Genomic DNA, 21,719 nt, shown 5'->3' with positions numbered 1-21,719 from the left:
TTTAGGGGTACTCTCATTTTCCTACTCATACTGAAATACTGTCCCTCAATGAGGCCTAACTTAGATGCGCAAAATGTTTAGGGGTATGCATACCCCTGCATCCCCCAGAAAAAAGCACTGGTCCCACCTACTCTGCCCATTTCAATAAACACCAGCTGTAATTTCTTATACCAAGTCAGATTATGTGTTCAAGAATCATCTCTTTTGAATAGTAATGGTTCTCCAGATTCTCAAGCAGAGGTCTTTGCTACCTGATCATTTTTTAACTGGCGAAATCCATGATTGAACCTGGGACCTTCTGCATGCAAAGCATGTGTCCTGCCACTGAGCTATAATCCCTCTCTTTCATGAATGAAGAAAAATAAACTTTGCCTGAGAGTCCTGGGAGTCCAGGAGGTCCGGGGCGTCCAAAACCTGGTTGACCTAAAATACACAATCGCCATAGACAGGTTAGTTATAGATCTGTGAATGCAGTACTTGCTGCTAGAGGCAAACACTTTTAACCAATGAGTGCATCTATGGTAGAACTGCCACCTCAAGTGTTTGTATCAGAAAGAGAAAAGAAAACATTGTAAGAGATGGAAGGTGCTGACCTGGTTCGCCTTTCTGTCCTGCTGGTCCAGGAATGCCATCCCGTCCAGGCTGTCCTTTTTCCCCTACAAGGCCGGGAGGGCCAGGGTGGCCAATGTCACCTAAGAATAGTAGAAAGAGTATATTACAAATATTGGATTTCATTACTGATCCTCATACTGACCTATGGATGCATTCTGAACAGCTACCAAGATAAGGAGGACATAGGCATGGCCTGCTGGATCAGACCAGTGGTCCATCTAGTCCAGTGTCCTTTCCTGGCAGGGTCCAACCAGATGCCTGTGGGAAATATGCAGGCAGGATACAAGCACAATTCCCCCCTCCTATGGATTCCAGCAACTGGCATTCAGAAGCATTTCTCCCTCTGCTTGTGGGGGCAGAACATAGGCATGGTGGTGAGTAGCCACTGATAGCCTTGTTCTCCCACGAATTTGTCAGATCCTCTTTTAAAGCCATCTATGTTGGTGGCCATCACTGCCTCCTGCGGCAGCAAGTTCCATCATCTTCACTATGCACTGTGTGAAGAAGCAGCATTTTCTTTCCTAGTGTCTATGAGAGAGGGAGAAAAACATTTCTCTGTCCACTTTCCCCATGCCAGGCGCAATTTTATAAACTTTTATTATGTCGCCTCTTACTCACCTTTTCTCTAAAGTAAAAAGTCCCAAACACTGAAACCTTTCTTCATAGGGGAGAGTCACTACATCCCCTTGATCATTTCTGAATGCTTCCCAACTCTACAATATCCTTTTGGAGGCAAGGTGAGCAAAACTCAGTATTCCAAATGTGGTCGCACCATAGTTTTGTTTATCATCCATCTTTACCTTAAGACCATTTGCTTCAGCGATCAAAACATTCCTCTTACTTTGGTGTATGCAGAGAACTATAAAACCTACTTGAGGGGTGAAAATGCTCAGTTCCATCCATCGCTGTATTAACAGCATTTTATAAGAGCCAAGTAATCTACTTCAAGATAGCTCACAAAATTTGCCCTTGGATTTAACTGTTCTCAGTCTTGTTTCTGGGGTACTGTCAATGCATTACTTATCTATCAATCTTCCTCTTTAAAAATTAAGGATATTGGGGTTTTTTTGTTTTTTAAAAACCCTATAGTATATTAGTTTTGTTTCAATAAAACATTATAGTCCCTTATTCCCCTTACCAACCCCTACTGGCTGCTCTCTACGCTCATGCCTATTGTTGGTGTTACAGTGGTGCCCCGCAAGACGAATGCCTCGCAAGATGGAAAACTCGCTAGACCAAAGAGTTTTCCATTTTGGAGGTGCTTCGCAAAACGAATCTCCTATGGGCTTGCTTCACAAGACGAAAATGTCCTGCGAGTTCCTGCGGGCTTTTTTTCCTTTCCCCCCCCTTTTTCTAAACCGCTAAACCGCTTATCCGCTAAGCCAATAAGCTGCTAAAAGCCGCTAATAGCGCTAATCTGCTAATCTGTCAATGCGCTTGCTTCGCAAGACAAAAAAACCGCTAGACGAAGAGACTCTCAGAACGGATTCTTTTCGTCTTGCGAGGCACCACTGTATAGCATTTTCATTTCTGATGTTCAGTTGCTTAGTGTACCGTATTTTTCGCCCCATAGGACGCACTTTTTCCCCTCCAAAAATGAAGGGGAAATGCGTGCATCCTATGGGGCGACTGCAGGCTTTCGCTGAAGCCTGGAGAGCGAGAGGGGTCGGTGCGCACCAACCCCTCTCGCTCTCCAGGCTTCGTGCAGCTCTCCACAAGGCACTGGAGCCCGGCACTGGGCTCCCACGGCTTGCGGAGAGTTGTGTGTTCTGGGGGCTGGGGTTGGGGGAAGCTCGGGCTTCCCCCGCCCCAGCCCCGCGCCTGGGGAAAAAAATAATTTTTCCCCCTTTATTCCCCCCCCAAAAAAACTAGGTGCACCTTATGGGACAGTGCGTCCTATAGGGCGAAAAATACGGTATGTTGCTGTTATGTGTGCAGTTTGCCTGAGTTCTTATAGATTCATAGAGGTGGAAGGAACCTCAAACACCATCTAGTCCACCTTGGCTAACACAGGAAACCTACTGCTACAGCATCTCTAGTAGGAGGACCATCTAGTTTCTGCTTAAAAGCCTGTAACAAAAGTTACTAGTCCACATCTCCCCCTGTTAAACAGCTTGTACTATCAGAAAGCTCTTCATGTCTATTTCATCGAATTATGTCCAAATCAAAAATATTTATTATTATGGTCAATGACCAGATTTAAAAGTCATGTCCATCCACTTCAATGGGTCGTTGGAGACAGCCCATTGTTTGGGCTCTTGTCCAGACTAAACATATTCAGCTCCTTCGACCTTTTCCTCATAGATTTGGTCTCCAAGCCCCTCACGTTTTTGTCACCATTCTCTGGCTATATCCCAATTTGTCACCAGCTTTATAAACTGTGGTGCCCGGAACCTGACACAGTACTCAAACTGATCTCCCCATCTCCTTTCACTTTTGATAAAGATTGCTGAAGCCACCAATTCAGAGCACACAAAAAAATAACCAAAGCTTGTTTAAATAGCAGCACACAAAGGAATCCTGATATGATCACACCATTGTATCATAATTTCTTTGTGTTCTGCAATTCAATCCCTGTGCACATGGTCAAGTATGCCTCAGTAATCTGTTAAGAAAGAAAAAAGACACAAGCTGAAAACTGTAGCAAACTGCACATGCCAGTTAAAATATCGATTTTAGAAATTCCCCAATTTAAACCAGAAGGCAGCAGCCTTTGAGTATGAGGCAGAAGGAACCCAGAACATAATGGAACAGAAAAAATAAGTTCATTTCTGTTTCCAGCTTAAGCTCTGAAACTACTATACTAAACAAGCTTTCTATGCCTTCAAATTTGCTCTTATTGAATATCTAAACTCTCCAATGTGTATAAAACTAGTAAAGAACTATCAACAGTATTATTATTTTATTGTGAGCATTAAATATTTCAAAATGACTGAATGGTTCACATCTTTCTTCCTCCCACACACTTTTTCTGGTGCATGAAGGTTGAATTCACAAACAATTGTCATGGTCTTCTACAGTGTTCATTGCCACAAAGACAGGTTCTCTCTTGCTAGGATATATTGTGATCACAATAATGCATTTATCAGGGAGAAATTTAAATGGTTAAATAGCTCTATTTGACAAATGAAACTCAGCATCAAGTTGCACTTAAATGTTTTCATCCCTGACATCAGTTTGTATGAGCAGTATTTGTTAATGTATCAATCTATTAAAAAAAAAAATGTAAAGGACCCCTGGACGGTTAAGTCCAGTCAAAGGAGACTATGAGGTTGTGGTGCTCATCTTGCTTTCAGGCCAAAGGAGCTGTGTGACCAGCATGACTAAACCGCTTATGGCACAATGGCACACTGTGATGGAAGCCAGAGTGCATGGAAATGCCATTTACCTTCCCGCCACAGCGGTACCTATTGATCTACTTGCACCGGTGTTCTTTCAAATTGCTAGATTGGCAGGAGCTGGGACAGAGCAACGGGAGCTCATTCCATCGCAAGGATTCAAACTGCTGACCTTCCGATTGGCAAGTCCAGAAGGCTCAGTGGTTTAGACCACAAGCGCCAGCCACAATCTATTGTCTACTAAGAGACTGAGAGAAATCAAAGCCACTGGCTTCATCTGTGGAATCAAAATTGGGATTTATTCTCAAAATACTGAATCCTTATTCCAAACCATTTACAGGTAAGGTATACTAACTACCTGTCACCTGCATTTGCATTCAGGAAAAGGGAAAACATTTCACAAATTTACACGTCTCTACTAGAACTCCCTACATAATACTGTTGTGATATTGCTGCCTGATTACTGTTTAAAGGGCCAGCGCAGGGTTTTTTTGGGGGGGAAGAGGTTAAAAAAGGGGGTGCTACACTCATATCTTGATAAAGTGCCATGGGTATGCCAGCACACAATTGCTGCCATTAAAAGAATATTCATAGTTCAAAAACAGGTAAGCTTTGCACCTGCATCTTCTCAACAATCAAGGTAGTGGGGAATATGTAACAATACTTTTATTTGTAATTAATAAAAAAGAGGATTAACAGATATTGCACATACCTGGAGGCCCAGGTGACCCTGGAACACCTGGATTACCTGGGGGTCCATCAATACCTTTTGGTCCTGGAATACCTGGTGTACCTGTGAAAACAGAGTTTATGCAATCCTTGTCTTTTCAAATACAGCTATGTTGATTCTCCAGGTAAAGCCTGTCCAAAGCAGCTTTCACAACAAAGCACAATAACAACTATAAAGAAAACATTATCATGTAAAAACCACAAAGAGCTGTAGATAACAACAACACAATTTAAAAATACAAACAGCAAAGTAGGATGGAAACTGTAGTACCTGGTGCAAGAATTGCAATTCAGGCATGGAAAAAGTGGCAAAGCAACGTGATGTTAAAATATGGTGCTTTTGATTTTATGTATCTTTCTTTACAAGAGCAAATATGTAAAGGAAAAGGAAAGGCATTTCTGCCTTTGTCTATGGGGCCTTAATAACAGTCCTATTTCTTTTACGATGTTGACAGTGTATACATGCCAATAAAAAGGGAAGCATAAACAGGGCCGGATTGACCAGAATGTTATAGCCTTAGGCTCTCAAATTTCGTTAGGCCCTTCAGTTTCCCATTTCAACAACAATGTCAACTGGTGTCCTTGGGCCCTTGTTCTCCACTTTGCCTCATCTTCCTAGGCTGTTGTGAAAATAAAAAGGAAGAAAAATCTATTATGCAAGTCTGCCACCATGAGCCTTACAGAGGAATGACACCACACTTGACTGCCACAGCCAAACTGAGGAAAAGGGGAAATCAGTGGAGACAATGATTTATTGTTTGAATACTTTCTCTTTGATTTGAGCTGCTTTGTTAATTTTAGATCATTTTACGACTTTATGATTTATCTACTTTAATATACAGTATATAACACTTAGGGCCTTCCCATCTATCAGCCTAAGGCACCACAGATCCTTAATCCATGCCTGAACGCAATCAAGAGTTACAGCAAATAACCGGACGTAAACACTCCATGTATTTCCAACCACATCTGCTGAATAGTGTTAAAAAAGTGAAACAGTTAAAAAAGGGCTTGGGTTATTCATTTCTATCAAAAATTATTTATTTTTATTACTATCATTTAATTATTTCACCCCGTTTCATTTCATTGGATTGAACTGATGTCAATCCATCTTTACAATTTTTCTTTTAAATTTTATATATAAATTTAATATATGCATAATCAGGGAGAGAAAAATTACTTGTTCCAGGAGCTGAAGTGTGAGAACCATGGAGGAAAGACAGAAGAAATAACAGTGAAATTCAATGGAAATTAATTACCTGGGAATCCGGGGAGGCCAGCATCACCTTTTGCACCTGGACTGCCAGCTAAACCAGGCAGCCCAGAATTGCCAGGAGAACCTTTGTTGCCAGGACTACCTGTATATCCAGGCAAACCAGGGTCACCCTAGGGGGAAAAAAGGAAGAAAGGTTTATGCTTGACTGAGGCAAACACAACTAAGGCCACATTCACACCATTCATCTGAAGCACTATGATACCATTTTAAACATTCATGGCTTCTCCCAAAGAATTATGGGAGCTGAAGTTTGCTAAGAATGCAGAACCACAATTCCCAGCGGTCATTGGGAAGAACAATTGGTCATTAAATCACTGAAAAAACTGTAGCCCCATGAGGGAAACGGGGGTGGGGCGTGGGTTCTCCTAACAACTCTAAGCACCCTTAACAAACTATACTTTCCATAATTATTTGGGGAAAACCCTGGCTGTTCAAAGTAGGGTCACAATGTTTATTAAATGTATAATGTAAATGTGGCCTAAGAGTATTGTAAAAATGTCAGGACTAGCAAAGAGTTGGAATACCAGGAGGTACCCTTTCCCACGCCTCCCTGTGCCATTCCAGAAGCCAATTTCATCAGAAGAACTTCATATTTTCCCACTCTCAGTTATTTTCACTGTATACCAAAAGTGAACTCATTCTCCAAGTGTGGGCATCTATGTGTCCTCATCAACATGTCAAAGAGCAGTCTTCTCCCTAGCCTGGTGCCCTGCAGATGCTGTTGGACTTACATGTCCCATCAGCCTCAGCCAGCATGGCCAATGGTTAGGGATGATGGGCAAAAGGTTAGGGACAGCTCCACAAGGAGGAGGCATCAGCAGGCTTGAGGAAATTCCAAGGTTTACAGAAAGTGGACTATGCTTAGTGGGCATGGGGGATGGAGTGTGCTGATAGTAGTAGTAGTAGTAGTAGTAGTAGTAATTTATTTGTACCCCGCCCATCTGGCTGAGTTTCCCCAGCCACCTTGGGTGGCTTCCAACAAAGATTAAAAATACATTAAAATGTCACACATTAAAAGCTTCCCTGAAAGCCTTCAGATGCTTTCTAAATGTCAGGTAGTTATTTATCTCTTTGATATCTAATGGGTGGGCGTTCCACAGGGTGGGTGCCACTACCGACAAGGCCCTCTGCCTGGTTCCCTGTAGCTTTGCTTCTCACAATGAGGGAACTGCCAGAAGGCCCCCTGCGCTGGAACTCAGCGTCCGGGCAGAACAATGGGGGTGGAGACGCTTCTTCAGGTATACTGGGCCGAGGCAGTTTAGGGATTTAAAGGTCAACACTTTGAATTGTGCTTGGAAACGTACTGGGAGCCAATGTAGGTCTTTCAAGACTGGAGTTATGTGGTCTCGGCGGCCGCCCCCAGTCACCAGTCTAGCTGCTGCATTCTGGATTACTTGTAGGTTTTGGCTCACCTTCAAAGGTAGCCCCACACAGAGCACATTGCAGTAGTCCAAGCGGGCAATAACTACAGCATGCACCACTCTGGCGAGACAGTCTGCAGGCAGGTGGAGTTGGTAGACAGCTGCCCTGGATACAGAATTGACTTGCATCTCCATGGACAGCTGTGAGTCCAAAATGACTCCCAGGCTGCACACCTGGTCCTTCAGGGGCACAGTTACCCCATTCAGGGAGTCCTCCACACCAGCCCGCCCCTGTCCCCCAAGAACAGCACTTCTGTCTTGTCAGGATTCAACCTCAATCCATTAGCCGCCATCTATCCTCCAACTGCCTCTAGGCACTCACACAGGAACTTCACCACCTTCACTGGTTCTGATTTGAAAGAGAAGTAAAGTTGGGTATCATTGATGGACACCCAGTCCAAACCCCCAATGATCTCTCCCAGCGGCTTCATGTAGATGTTAAAAAGCATGCGGGAGAGGACGGAACCCCAAGGCACCCCACAAATGAGGGCCCATGGGTCTGAACACTCACCCCCCCACACTTTCTGGACACAGCCCAGGAGAAAGGAGTGGAACCACTGTATAACAGTGCCCCCAGCTCCCAGCCCCTCAAGACGGTCCAGAAGGATGTTATGGTCAATTGTATCAAAGGCCACTAAGAGATCCAGCAGAACTAGGAAACAGCTCTCACCTTTGTCCCTAGCCCACCAGAGATCATCAACCAGCGTGACCAAGGCAGTTTCAGTCCCATGATGAGGCCTGAATCCCGACTGGAAGGGATCCAAATGGTCCACATCCTCCTGGTGTGTCTGGAGTTGTTTAGCAACCACCCTCTCAATCACCTTGCCCAAGAATGAAAGATTTGAGACTGGGTGATAGTTGGCCATACTGGCCAGGTCTAAAGATGTTTTTTAAGAAGCGGTTTAATGACCGCCTCTTTCAATGGGTCTGGGAATGCTCCCACAAAGCAAAGCATTCACCACCCTGCAAAGCCCATTGCCCAGCCCTTCCCGGCTTGCTTTTATTAGCCAGGATGGGCAAGGATCAAGGAGACAGGTGGTTGGTTTCACGCGTCCAAGCAGCCTGTCCACATTGTTGGGCGTAACGGATTGAAATTGATTCCATGCAACTTGACCAGACAGGGCTCTAGCACTCTCCTGCCCCGGCTCTGCATGATAGAAGGCATAGCTGGCTGGCTTGAACGATCCACACTCCATTTTACTGCTGGACTCACTTTTTTGTGTATTGCCTTATTGCTCTTCACTGTTACGTACTATCCTTTGAACGCTGTGATGGAATAACCCATTTGGAAGCCAATCTTGGGAAGAAAGCAGGGTATGTTTATATAAATTATAGGATAGCCTATATTGTAGATGGAGGGGAAGCCATAAAGTGAAAAGGGGCTTCATCGTTTTCCATCTCTCTTACTGACATCTCAAACTATTCTAATATCCCCAGTCCCCTCTACCCTATAAAAAGCGTTGTTCAGAATAGCAGATTGCATGACCTAAGGAGAACAGCACAATATAATTCAAAACAATAACTATTAATTGCACATTTATGCAAAATTCAATTACAGTGGTACCTCAGGTTACATATGCTTCAGGTTACATACGCTTCAGGTTACAGAATCCGCTAACCCAGAAATAGTGCTTCAGGTTAAGAACTTTGCTTCAGGATGAGAACAGAAATCGTGCTCTGGCAGCACGGCGGCAGCAGGAGGCCCCATTAGCTAAAGTGGTGCTTCAGGTTAAGAACAGTTTCAGGTTAAGTACGGACCTCCAGAACGAATTAAGTACTTAACCTGAGGTACCACTGTAAAACTATTTAGTATAATTAATTCAACAACAAAAAACTTGATCCAATGATACCAGCTTTTGAAAATCTGACAGTCATTTGCACCTCCAGCAACCCTGCTGCCCCCCGTCCCTTTGGTAATCCCATTGTCCCCAGGGGGCAGTACCACCCACTTTGGGACCCACTGGTCTACACAGAGTATGGCTAATGCTAGCTATCACACTGTTATCTTTTCTTAGACTGTTATATACCTTATTTTTCGCCCCATAGGACTCACCGGCCCATAGGACGCACCTAGTTGTTTTTTTTGGGGGGGGGGAATAAAGAATTTTTTTTTATTTCCCCTCCAGGTGCGGGGCTGGGGAAGCCCGAGCTTCCCCTGACCCCAGCCCCCAGAACAGGCTGCTATCCGCAAGCCGTGGGAGAGCTGCGCGACTACGTGCAGCTCTCCCACGGCTAGCGGAGAGCTGCGCAAAGCCAGAAGCCTGGGGCGTGCTGAGCTCAGTGCACCCCAAGCTTCTGGGTGCAGGCAAGCTCTCTGCTAGCTGTGGGAGAGCTGCGTGACTCCCCCATGGCTGAGCTTAGTGTGCCCTAGGCTTCAGGGTGCAGGCAGCTCTCCGCAAGCCGCGCAGCTCTCCCATGGCTTGCCGATAGCTTCCTGAAGCCTGGAGAAGGAGAGGGGTCGGTGCGCACTGACCCCTCTCACTCTCCAGGCTTCAGCGAAAGCCTGCATTCGCCCCATAGGACGCACACACATTTCCCCTTCATTTTTGGAGGGGGGAAAGTGCGTCTTATAGGGCAAAAAATACGGTATTTTAAAACTGCAATGAAGAAAAAATTAATTGTGTTATGTTTCATGGCCCATAACCAACTTCATCTGATGCATGGAGTATTGTCCTAAGTTGGCAAAAAAAAAAAGATATGCAAGTGGCACACCCTGTGATATTTCTAAGTAAAAGTATTCAAGATAGATGTGTAGGAATAGAAGGCAAAGAGTTACTGGACACCAGCTGTTGCAAGGCCTTCAGGCTCCATGGCTTTCACTCCCTCCCTTCTCTCCCCATGTATGTTACACATGCCAACAGATGATCACCCATAATACCATAGGAAGAGTCCAGCTGGATCAGACCATAGATGTATCTAGTCCAGGATCCTGTTCTCACCATGACCAACCAGATACCTATCCAGATGATGCGCTCAACAGCACTCTCCTACACATAATCCCCAGCAATTAGTATTGAGAAGCATGCTGCCTCTGAAACAGCAGATAAATGAGCCTTCATGACGACTAGACATTGAGAGCTTTATCCTGTACAGTGGTACTTCGTGTTACATACGCTTCGGGTTACAGACTAGTACCTTGGGTTAAGAACTTTGCTTCAGGATGAGAACAGAAATCGCGCTCCGGCGGCGCGGCAGCTAAAGTGGTGCTTCAGGTAAAGAACAGTTTCAGGTTAAGAACAGACCTCCAGAACCAATTAAGTACTTAACCCGAGGTACCACAGTATGAATTTGCCTAATCCTCTTTTAAAAGCATCCAAGCTGGTGGCCATCACTGCCTCTTTTGGGAGCAAATTCCAATTTTACTATGTGCTATGTGAATAAGTACTTCTTTTTGTCTGCCCTGAATCTTCTAACGTTTAACATTCAGCTTCCTTGGAACTAAAAAGCTTCACTTCATCCTCCTGATGAATTGGGCTCTAATCCATGCAAATTTCTGCCACAATAAAATGTTTACTCTTTCAGATGTCACAAGACTCTTTCTTGGCAACAGACCTACACAGCTTTCCCTCTGGTGTATGATTCTATGTTATTTTTGCATGCAGTGCATGTGATCCAAAAGCCCTGATGGAAACATAGGGTCTCAGATGTGCATGCGCAAAGATGAGTGTGCATGCATGTGCAGAGTGCTCCCACAGCAAAGAAAAGGCTCTTTCGTGAGCAGAAAAAAAGAGTTGTACTATGTGCTGAATGGGACAGGAAGTTCTTTTATACACCAGAGCCCTGCAAATTTGATCATACAAGAAGTAGTGATGGCTTCCAACTTTCAGAGAGGATTCGATAAATTCATGGATGGTAAGACATTGAATGGCTGCTAGCCACAATGACTATGTCCTGCCTCCACTGTCAGTGGCAGGGTGCCTTTGAATGCTAGTTGCTGGGAATCACAAGTAGTTTTCAGCACAGGTCCTGGTTTTGGGCTTCCAACAGGCATCTGGTTGGTGACTATGAGAAAAGGATGTTGACTAGATAGGCCAGCAGGACTCTTGTTAGGTTCTTAATTTTTTCTAATAGAGGCAAGCAAGTGCACGTCAGTATTGGTATGCTTGAGGCACACCAATTTCAGTGTGTACTGGATTATGCCCACAATAATCCTATGATGCAACAGGAATCCATTATGACAGCAAGCAACCCTTTCCCCTACATTTGTTCATTTTTCAGAATCTGTTTCACTTCTGCCAGAGATGGTCAGAGGCAAAGAGCTGGGTAGGGTATTGGAGTCCTGCCCTTGTACATTAGAAATAGTGCTCTTAATTTGAAATAACATTTTGACAACATACCTTAGGGCCAGGGGGCCCTGGAATACCGATGTCTGATAGGCCTGGATCACCCTTGTCTCCCTTCAGCCCAGGGAACCCTGGCTGGCCAGGTTGGCCAGGCTGGCCTGCTATGCCTTGGAAACCTTTTTGGCCTGGAGGACCTGCCCAAAATATTAAAAAGAAAGTTTTGCAATGGCTTCTAAAGGGCTCAGTTTGCAAACTACCTATCCAGATTCAATATCTTTGAAACTGAAGGTGGGGTGGATGTTATAAGCAGGGTTTGCAACCACAATAGAATATACTTCTTTTGAAAATTGCAGAAATAAAGGACCCTAGAGAATAAGTAAGAGTTGCTCTATGTTTTGCTGCTCTGTCCAAAGTTGTCCAAAGTTCCTTACAGTATGGTATTTAATTAATGAATCAATTAAATGTACGCATGTTAACTCAGCAGCAAATAAAGTATCTAATGAGGCTTAATCTCTGGATATGTTTTAGAACTGCAGTTAAATCCCCGCCCCCTTACTGTCCAACAAACCAATAAACAGCTAAACAACCCAGGAAGAAAAATGCTTTAAATAACTACCTGGAAGTCCCATTTCACCACTGGCACCTTTCTGTCCAGGAGGTCCAGTTGGTCCTGGTGGCCCAGGAAATCCCAAGTCTCCCTTCGGGCCTAGAGAAGGCACAATCATCATAATCAGCTTGCTTCTAGGAAAATCATTTTCCCCATCAAAGACACACACAAAGAGTCTAATACATTTATTATGGCGTAAGTTTTCATAGACTAGAACCCACTTCATCAGATGAAGTGTTTCTGATAAATTGTGAACAGCAAGGCCCAAATGCTGTGAATACTGTGATTTTTTAAATTCAAAGTTCAAATACACACAGTGACCATTATCAACAGAAATTGACAACAAACAATATTTTCTTATGTTTGCTATGATAACTGAGTACCTGAATTGGAGAGAAAACTTTTGTCTTAACTGAGCCTTAAAGTGGAAATCCATCTTAAACTGGTTTTTGTGTGTGAATGAAATAATATTTTGTTAAGGAAGTTGTATGGACACTGTGAAAAACATGCATGGGTGAGCAGTCTGAGTCCATAAAATGCTGCAAGAAAGTGCCCTGGATGTGTAATTGAGAAGCCATGCATTTGAATGTATTACAACTGTTTATCAACAACAGTTCCTGTTTCCTAGTCCATTTCTTTAAAAATCACTTCCCTGGTTTCAGTCTTTGATGGACGGCTTGTTAACATTTTCTTAGAACGACTAACTAGAGCTGATGTTTTCTCATGATTTATCACCCTCCTCAGAGTCTCTAGAAGTGCAATCTCCATGTGAGGAGGGGTTGCATTTTCTCTCTATTGCACATTAGAAGAAAATGCATTGCATGTGAACTCTTAAGTCATCATGCACAGCCTGCCATTTCACAAACTGCAACTATCATGATACACTTTGAACTGCTAATATACTATGGGGCACCTGCCCTAGCTGTATTGAGCTTGGCTTTTAAATAAGCAGAAGGCAGGCAGTTTAAATATAGCAAACAGCTGTGCAGTGGAGCTGTCAACAATGTGTAATAATGGGGAAATTTTAAAAGGAAAATAGGAATCTGCCTTCTCCACAGTCAGACTGTTTATCCTTCCAGCTCTGTAGTAGCTATAAGAACTAGGGTGTTAATGCATGTTACGCATACCCCAATTTTCAACTGCAAAATGTTGGAGGATATTGGTATATCAGCAGAAGATCCTGAGTTTATATTGTTAATCATAAGACTTAAAACTAAGGACTGTGGAACGTCATGATTAGCATTGGCTTAGTAGGGTGGGCCATGATGCTTCTAACAATATACAGTGTGGTTGGCTGAATAATTAATTGCTTGCATGGTTTTAACTTAACAAAAAAATGCAATAAAAGCCTGCTGGGTGGGTCTAACAGCCCATTTTGCTTTCACTGTGGCCAACTAGATGCTTGTGGGAAACCTGCAAGCAGGATACAAGCAAAAGAGCACTCCCCGCCACTGGAGTTTCTAGCAACTGGTATACAGATGCATTACTGCCTCTGACTGTGGAAGTGACTAGTAGCCACTGACAGCCTGATTCACCTTGAATTGATCCAATCCTCTTTTAACGCCATCCCAGTTGGTGGCCATCACTACCTCTCGTGGGAGTGAGTTCCATATGCACTGTATGAATAAGTACTTCCTTTTATCTATCCTGAATCTTCCAGCATTCAGCTTCATTGAATGTCCTCACGTTTTAGTGTTATGAGAGAGGGAGAAAATCCTTTCTCTATCCACATTCTTTATGCTACACATGATTTTATAAACCTTTGCTTTCCTCATATTCCTTAGTTACTGATAAATAACCAACATCCAATTGCTCAATAGGTCAACATGAATCCACACATGACTCTGGAAACATTTCTAGCTCTTTTAAGAGCAGGCAAATTCTCAGTGATTTAGCAGAGAAGGAGAATAGAAACCTCAGCAAGATGTACAGGTGTAAGTCAATCAAGCCAACATCTGTAAAATGGTTTGAAGTCAGTATTCTGGTGTGCAAGGTTTGAAGGCAATATTTGGTGTGCAATATTTTGGTGTGCATTGTCTTCACTGATGATCTTGTGGTCACACAGCACATGCACATTTACACAAGCCATCTTCCTTACCTGGTAGTCCAGGAATCCCTGGCTGTCCAACTAGTCCAGGAGTCCCTGGGTCACCTGGGGTGCCTGGGTAGCCCTTCTGCCCTGTTAAACCAGGAATACCTTCAGGCAAAGAGACAGAGAGTTTTATTTAGGTGCACAAACAGAAATATGTTAACAGTTCCAACAGCATCATCCAATCAACCAAGCTAAGGGCCACTGCACATGGACCACAAATCCAGTGGTGCATATTCACTCACATACATCATGTGATTAGCTCCACAGCTGAACTAGTGAATGTGCTTTTCCAGTGAAAAAGATTGCAGAGCAAAAAGGACAGAAGAAAGGAAGGAAGGATTGATGCAGCCAGAAATTAAATCAAATTGTTGTAAGGATTGGGGCATGGGGAATGTCCCTTGGTCTGAAAAGAGCTGAATGGTACCAAACAGTATTACAACAGGAAGCAACACAAGAAACACAATTATCTCACCAGGAGCTCCTGGTTCTCCTTTTTCTCCTTTAGAGCCCAGCAGCCCTGGATCCATTGTTCCTGGAGGTCCAGGCACGCCTGTCTCACCTTTGCTGCCTTTTTGCCCTGCTGGTCCTGAACGACCAGGCTGGCCTGGTAATCCATCATTGCCTAAGCAGTGTCCAAACAAGAGAGTATTCATCATTGTTTCAGTCTACATTGCAAAACATTGTGAAACGGGGCAATCTGACCCCCTTTGCATGGTCAAAGCATTTGGTATAACACCAAAAAACCAAAAGATACATTGACTAAAATGATATTTTATTGTTCTGTACTTCCTCCAAAGTGCTTGGAGCGGTATAAATTGGAGGTGGGCAACCTCAGATCCAGAACTGACTCACCGTTTATGGACTATTTTTTAACAATTTGGGCCACCAAATTGCCAACCATCTAATGTCAGGTTATTCATATTTTAAGGCTTAGTCCTAGACCACTAAGATTGGAGATACACCCACTGCTTGATCTCCGGCAGAAAAATAGACTGAACTTTGATCTTTGCACTTAGTGACTACAGGTGGGCTTGGTTTAACCAATACAGCCTTAGGGGCCAAATTCAGAGATTTTGTGGGTCTATTTAGGCCCATGGGCCAGGAGTCCCCCTTCTGGCATAAATGGTCACTGCTACCCTACCCATTTTGCTTTCACTAGAACCATGTCGGCTAGGTATGGGACAAAATCACCCAATAAGCTTCATGGCTCACTGGGGATTTGAACTCAAGTCTGCCCTGGTCCTAGTCTAATACTCTTATCACACACACACAAAAATCAGGCCATGAGGTGCTAAAACTATTTTTAGGTTGCCAACACTATAACCAAATAATGTACAGAGGGAGACAGAAATCAAATGCCCTCCTCTTATATACGTGTGTTAAACAGGAAGTAAACTTGAACTTCCAGAATCTTTAAATGACCACTTCCACATTCCAATGCTGCTTTACCTCTATGGCTATAAAAATGTAAAACAACAGTAAGGTAAAGGAGCTCTTACCTTTCATGCCAGGAAGGCCATTCCTGCCTGGGGTTCCAGGGGATCCTTGGGGACCAGGTGCACCCATCACTCCCATATCGCCTTTGTTACCTGGATGCATGGAATTACCAGTTTTATTCTGAGCAAAAACACCCTCCCCCCAAAAAAAATTCACTGCTTTCTTTCCTATACGATTAAACTGGTGAATCAAATCAGTCTATTGCACTAAAGCCATCTATTGCAATCCAAAAGCCATTCTCTCCTGCAAGCATCCACAATGTCTTCGTCTACAGAATAACCCTAGAAGATGAAAGCTCCTAGGACTTGGCTCCTAAATGTGCAACTTTTCACAAGTTCAAAAAAAGCATTCAGAATCCATAATCTGGAGTTTAGCTGGAGCAGTTTGAACTACAAGTTTGTGTATGCAAAAAAAACAGATTTGGAGGAAGAAAAAAGCAACTCTCTCCACTTATAGATGCCACTTGCATGCATTGAAACAGGCACCACTGCAGAAGAGGAATGCCCTTTTCAGAGTGTGAAGGGAGAGTGTTTTGCTAAGTAGTCACCTGCCACCCATGGAAGCACTCAATGGGGTGAGGTCGGGGCTAAGCAGCTGAACTGGTGGCACAACCGCCAACACTACTTTAATGCTCTCACCACTGCACTCCCAAACTTATAATTGTCCTTTCCCTATCCCTGCCCAAGTAAGGAGCAGTGCCAGAGGAGAGCTTCATCCCACCACAAGCCCCACCACTGGAAGTATGTACATGCAAAACAATCATCTGTAACAATAAATTAAAAAAATAAAAATCTGTAGCACAATTAATTGACTGATCATGACAGTTGTCTTATTTCCCAACTGTTCATCTATGAACTAGATCAGCTGCACATGACTTCTGTTATCATGAGGCCCTGAAACTGAATTTATGTCTGGTTTAGGCTATCAGATAGCAAAAGCTTGAAATGTTCTCAGTTCTTCACCAGTGAACTAGGTTTCAATAGCTTGGTTTTACACAAGCATTTACTTGCTTCCTACACATCAAGCCATCTCTTTAAAGCAGACTAATTCATATGGAATTGTTATTTTCTACAAGTAAAGCTCCACATGGATGCAAACAGTGTCTATGCAGTTGATAGTATAAAAGTTGATAGTATAAAAGGATTTACCTGGAATTCCTGGAAGTCCATCTCTTCCGACTGGCCCAGGTGAACCTGGAGGTCCTGGGAGACCGGGTGATCCAGGAAATCCTTGAATGCCCCTATCTCCTGGAGGACCGGGAATGTCAAATCCTGGTGAACCAGGATCTCCCTTTTCACCTGGTATGCCCTGTAATCCTAGGCAAATATGATTAGAAAACAATCCTTTAGCAGGAAACAATTTCCAAAAGGTACTGCAGACCAACTTGTATGGGCAAGAGAAGCAGGGGAATTGTTGCAAACTATGTCATATACATATCTTTATATCACAATATGATTATATTGCAGTATAGAGTTGACTTGTTGCCTTCATTCAACATAACCTACAGCAGAGCAGGTCTGTGATAAAAGCAAGGGCTAGGACACTAGGTATCATTTTTATGTGTTTTATTTAACAAAATTTGCAAACTGATTACGTGTAAATAAAACCACAAAGCAGTTTACAAAGAGTATAAAATATAAATTAGAATTGTCCAAGTTACAAAAGGGTTTTTTTTAAGAAAAAAAGGAATAAAAATATAAATATACCGTGTTTTTTCGTGTATAGCATGCCCCCGTGTATAAGAGGCCCCCTATTTTGGGAGACTCCTAATCAAGAAAATGCAGGGAGATTGCCCAGAGTTGTTGAGCTTTTTTTGGGGGGGGCACCCAATCCAACAACAGCCCTTGCCACAGCCAACAATCACCCGCCCAATCACCACTGATCATCTCCTGCTTGAGGCTGCAACCAATCGGCCGTCCCGCCTCTGCACTATCCATGTATAAGACGAACCCCCCATTTTTAACATACTTATAAAATAAAAAGCCTCATCTTATACATGGAAAAATACGGTAAATAAAATCAAAAGTTAACACACAATCAGGAATTTAGAAATCAGGTATTCAAGACACTAGGCCTAATCAAACTGTTGAACTCTCGCTCTAAGTGAACAGAGATTATTCTAATTTTATTATTTATTTATTTGAAAAATTTTCGCCCCACACTTCACCAAGCAACTCCCATTTTATGACTGATGGATCAAGAGGCAGTTTGTTTTTTACTTACTGTGTTATTTTTAGGTGCCAGGTTAAGCCATTTTTGTCTCATGCATTTTCAAGGTTTGCATTGTAAGTGTTGGATGGATGCCGAATTTTAAATATTGTAAAGAATGTTTTATATGATATCCAACTATTTGTTCATTGACTTTAATTGTGTGTGTATATACGTTATTGCTGTTTTGTTTTAATTTGTATTGAAGACCACCGTGAGATAAGTATGGTAAAGGTTAGTATATAAGTCCATCTTAAATAAAATAAAAATACTAACAACAACAAAAATACTAACAACAACAAATTCCTCAAGAAGGAAACTGCTATGCACACTGAAAAACTTTCAAGTAATAGAAGGAAAGATGAGCAACTTTAATTTAAAACATATTATGTTTGTCTCTGTGCTCCATTATTTTTCTTATCATTATTATTTACCAATAGCAACGAGAACTGCTATTTTAAACAAAAAAGTTAAGAAAAATAATAATTAAGGGAAGAAGGAAAAAAGCTTGAAGGAAACCACAGTACCTGATGAACCTGAGAAGTTGCAAACCCAGCACAGTAAGAACTCATCAGGAGGTTGAGGCACAGGAAGCAGTAAGGGGGTTGCGAGAATGCCATTAGGGTTAGGATACAAAAGGAAGCACATCGGTGTTAGACCAAGAAAACCAAACAAACCCTATACAAAAGGTTGCAATTCACAACTCGCCAACTGGACAGAACAACCATTGAGTAAATGGGTTGTGGACTGCAAAGCATGTCACCTAACCCAAACACAATGCCAGGCTATGCAATGTCAACACCAAAGAGACTAGACTTCGAACAGACTTGATTGAAACGTTTTCCAATGGGTGGTAACTACCACATGTGGAGAAAGTCAACATATTTTAAATATAGAAAAATTCCAGTGAAAAGGCAAGCTTTTGATGCATTTATATAGTGGAATTAAATCCTAGCATCTATACATTTTGGCTTTTCTTCTTTCCAAAGTGATACCACAGCTATTGCAATGTGCTAATTTGCTGGAATGATTTTGTTCTTCAACAGAGGGGTGGGGTAGGAATTGAATAAATGGTGACACACACAAAGGAAAACGTGAACCAAGGAGACTGTCATCGCAAGTTTCATTGCAACCAAGATTGTTTTAACATTATTCCAACCTAACGTTAAGGCTATATGGAGAGAAATGAAGACAAAAGAACGAACATGACATCACAACAAACAAAGATAGTTAAATGCTGATTTGTTAGTACAAGCTCTAGTCATGCACAGCATTCCATCAGGCTAACTAGAACAGCTGTAATTACAGTGGTATGGGAGAATGAAAAATGAACCATAAATATGTTTTGAGAAAGGCAGGTAGAATGGGCATGCGAAGGAAAATAAATGCTTGTAGAGTAAAATTCATCATCAAGGGTGGAAGAACCTGTGGGCCTGCAGATGTTGGTCTACAACTCCCATCATTCTTGGCCATACTGGCTAGGGCTCATGGGAACTGTAGTCCAACACTAAATCTGAAGAGCTCTAGGCTCTCTCTCCCTGAATTATATGATGGGCAAAACTCAGCCCCTGGCAAACAGGTGGTATGGGAGCCCAAGCAATGTGTGAATACATGTTCATTCAAAGCAGTGTTACATGCAGAGATTCACCTGAGAAGCTACGGCATGTCGTGTGGAGGGGGTATTAAAATGGGACAAGGAATCTGGACAGCTCTTGAGGGATCCATTCCCTGAGAAAAAACACTGGAGTGCTTCTTAACAATGTAATCACTCAAGGCCATGATTCAGTAATTCTAAATATTATAGTCAATGGAATTAGTTAAATTCTTTTTGATTTGATTTCTTGAAGAGGTAAGCGAGGTCCCCAGAGAGTTGTGGGTTAGTTACTAGGGTCACATCTGCACCTCACATTTACACTACTACCACTTTATCAGTCATGGCTTCCTCCAAGGAATCCAGGGACTATAAAGGTTGCTGAGAGCTGTTAGGAGGGAGAGATTTCTTTCCTCCAAAGGCTACAATTCCCAGAATGATTTTAGCAACCAGTCCCTCTTATCAGGGAACTCTGGGAATTTTCTTACTGTAATGTGCTTTCTATTTGCTTCTTGCCAGTTTCCACTGGCCTTCCTCAATGGATGATTTCTGGTAGAATCCTTCCCAAATGTTCTGCTTCACTTCAGGAATTTAGCCAATGCTTAGAACAGGTGTGGAGAACCTTTTACGCCCAATGAGACAGATCTTTATCTCCTCCCATCCTGCAGGCTAACTTTCGCAGGAGGACTGGACCACCTACCTGTCAATCACCTGATCGCAAAATGACATCAGGTGATTGACAGGTGAATGGTCCTGCCTGTCTATCAAAGTTGGTCCATGAGGCTGGGTTGGAAATGGGTGTTGGGTGGAAATGGTAACCAAGCAAGGACTGAACATGGAGTTCAATCCTACGTTCTGCAGAGATTGGCTCCACAAAGAGGTAACCCAACTGCATCACTATCGACCCCACACCTGATGTCACCTGATGGCAGGTGGTTTGGATTCCTCATCCTTGGGCCTAAAAATATCGTTTTCCCAGTATGTCATCTCTGGTCCTAATGCAAGGCCACATTACCTGTGTCCCAGATTCAGAAGGCTCTTATCCTTGGCTTATGAGGCCAAATGCCCCGCCAAGACTGCCAGCAGCTCAGCTACCTGATGATCTCTCAAAAGTGAAAGGAAGTCTATTGTGCAGCGACTATGGGTTCCTTAAGACATCCTCCACTGTAACTGAACCCTTTGCAGGTGCTACATAGGCCTTTTCAGTCTCATCTCTCCTCTGCCATGAATGCTAGACATTTATGGGAGTTCCCCCCCTCCTTTTAAATGAAAGCCATTAAGAATGTGATGCTGGATGGGTGCTGGAATGGCTGTTTCGCAATAAGCTTGTGATCATGCAGAACACTTAGACCCCAAGGCATGGATTTTCTTAAAATACATATTCCAGCTCATGTTTTTGTACAATACTGGTGTAAACAATCTCTAAAATCAACATGAGGTGGATGAGTAGTCATGCAACACAGCAAAGAAGGTGTGTGCCACAAGGACCAAAACATGTACTTAAAGCAGTTTGTAGCTAAAAGTGTGGCTCATATTTTATTTTAATTAAGAACAACAAACATTTCAATTGTAGTTTATTGCAGTGCAGATTCAGGGCCTGTTCAGTTGCAAGGCCCATGCAGGCTGCCTCAGGAGGTGTGCTGGGCTCCTGGCTGGGTCTTCATAGAGATGTCAATTAACATGGCATCTGGGTGGTGTATACAATGCTGCAATTATTCCTGTGATAGGAGCAACCTGAAAAAGAGGTGCTACCACCATAGGGATTGTTGGGACCACATATACAAGGAAAAGAGGAGACCTCCAGGTATACAGGAGTATCCTTGATTAGGCCCAATGTACTTTGAATTAGGATCTTCGGGCACACTGTAATAAGCACAACCAATCCCACGCTGTGATCTTTGGCTGAAGGGTGATACATAAATTTAATAAATAATAATAATCCCTGTCTCTAGTATCCCACAACCACACCTTACATTTAAAGCTGTATTGTTCCACTTTAACACTGCTTCTCCCAAGCAATGATCCTGGGAACTGGAGTTTGCTAACGGCCCTCAGAGTTGCTAAG

General features: G+C 42.9%; 1 protein-coding gene across 1 annotated transcript in view; it reads right to left on the bottom strand.

Moving 5' to 3' along the window:
- The window catches only part of COL4A5 (collagen type IV alpha 5 chain), a 142,052-nt gene that overhangs the window by 23,009 nt on the left and 97,324 nt on the right, over positions 1 to 21,719 (bottom strand). Inside the window, exons 31-40 of the mRNA XM_082208644.1 lie at positions 17,004 to 17,171; positions 15,858 to 15,947; positions 14,831 to 14,980; positions 14,365 to 14,463; positions 12,276 to 12,365; positions 11,714 to 11,853; positions 5,939 to 6,065; positions 4,663 to 4,743; positions 594 to 692; positions 373 to 423 (exon numbers count right to left, since the gene is read on the bottom strand). Coding sequence (XP_082064770.1) covers positions 373 to 423; positions 594 to 692; positions 4,663 to 4,743; positions 5,939 to 6,065; positions 11,714 to 11,853; positions 12,276 to 12,365; positions 14,365 to 14,463; positions 14,831 to 14,980; positions 15,858 to 15,947; positions 17,004 to 17,171 — 1,095 coding nt within the window. The remainder of the gene's footprint in view (positions 1 to 372; positions 424 to 593; positions 693 to 4,662; positions 4,744 to 5,938; positions 6,066 to 11,713; positions 11,854 to 12,275; positions 12,366 to 14,364; positions 14,464 to 14,830; positions 14,981 to 15,857; positions 15,948 to 17,003; positions 17,172 to 21,719) is intronic.

Source organism: Podarcis vaucheri (assembly GCF_965113315.1).
Source record: "Podarcis vaucheri genome assembly, chromosome: Z".
NCBI classification, from domain to species: domain Eukaryota; kingdom Metazoa; phylum Chordata; class Lepidosauria; order Squamata; family Lacertidae; genus Podarcis; species Podarcis vaucheri.
Note: the sequence above shows the minus strand (reverse complement) of the source record. Positions and strands in the feature narration are given on the sequence as shown.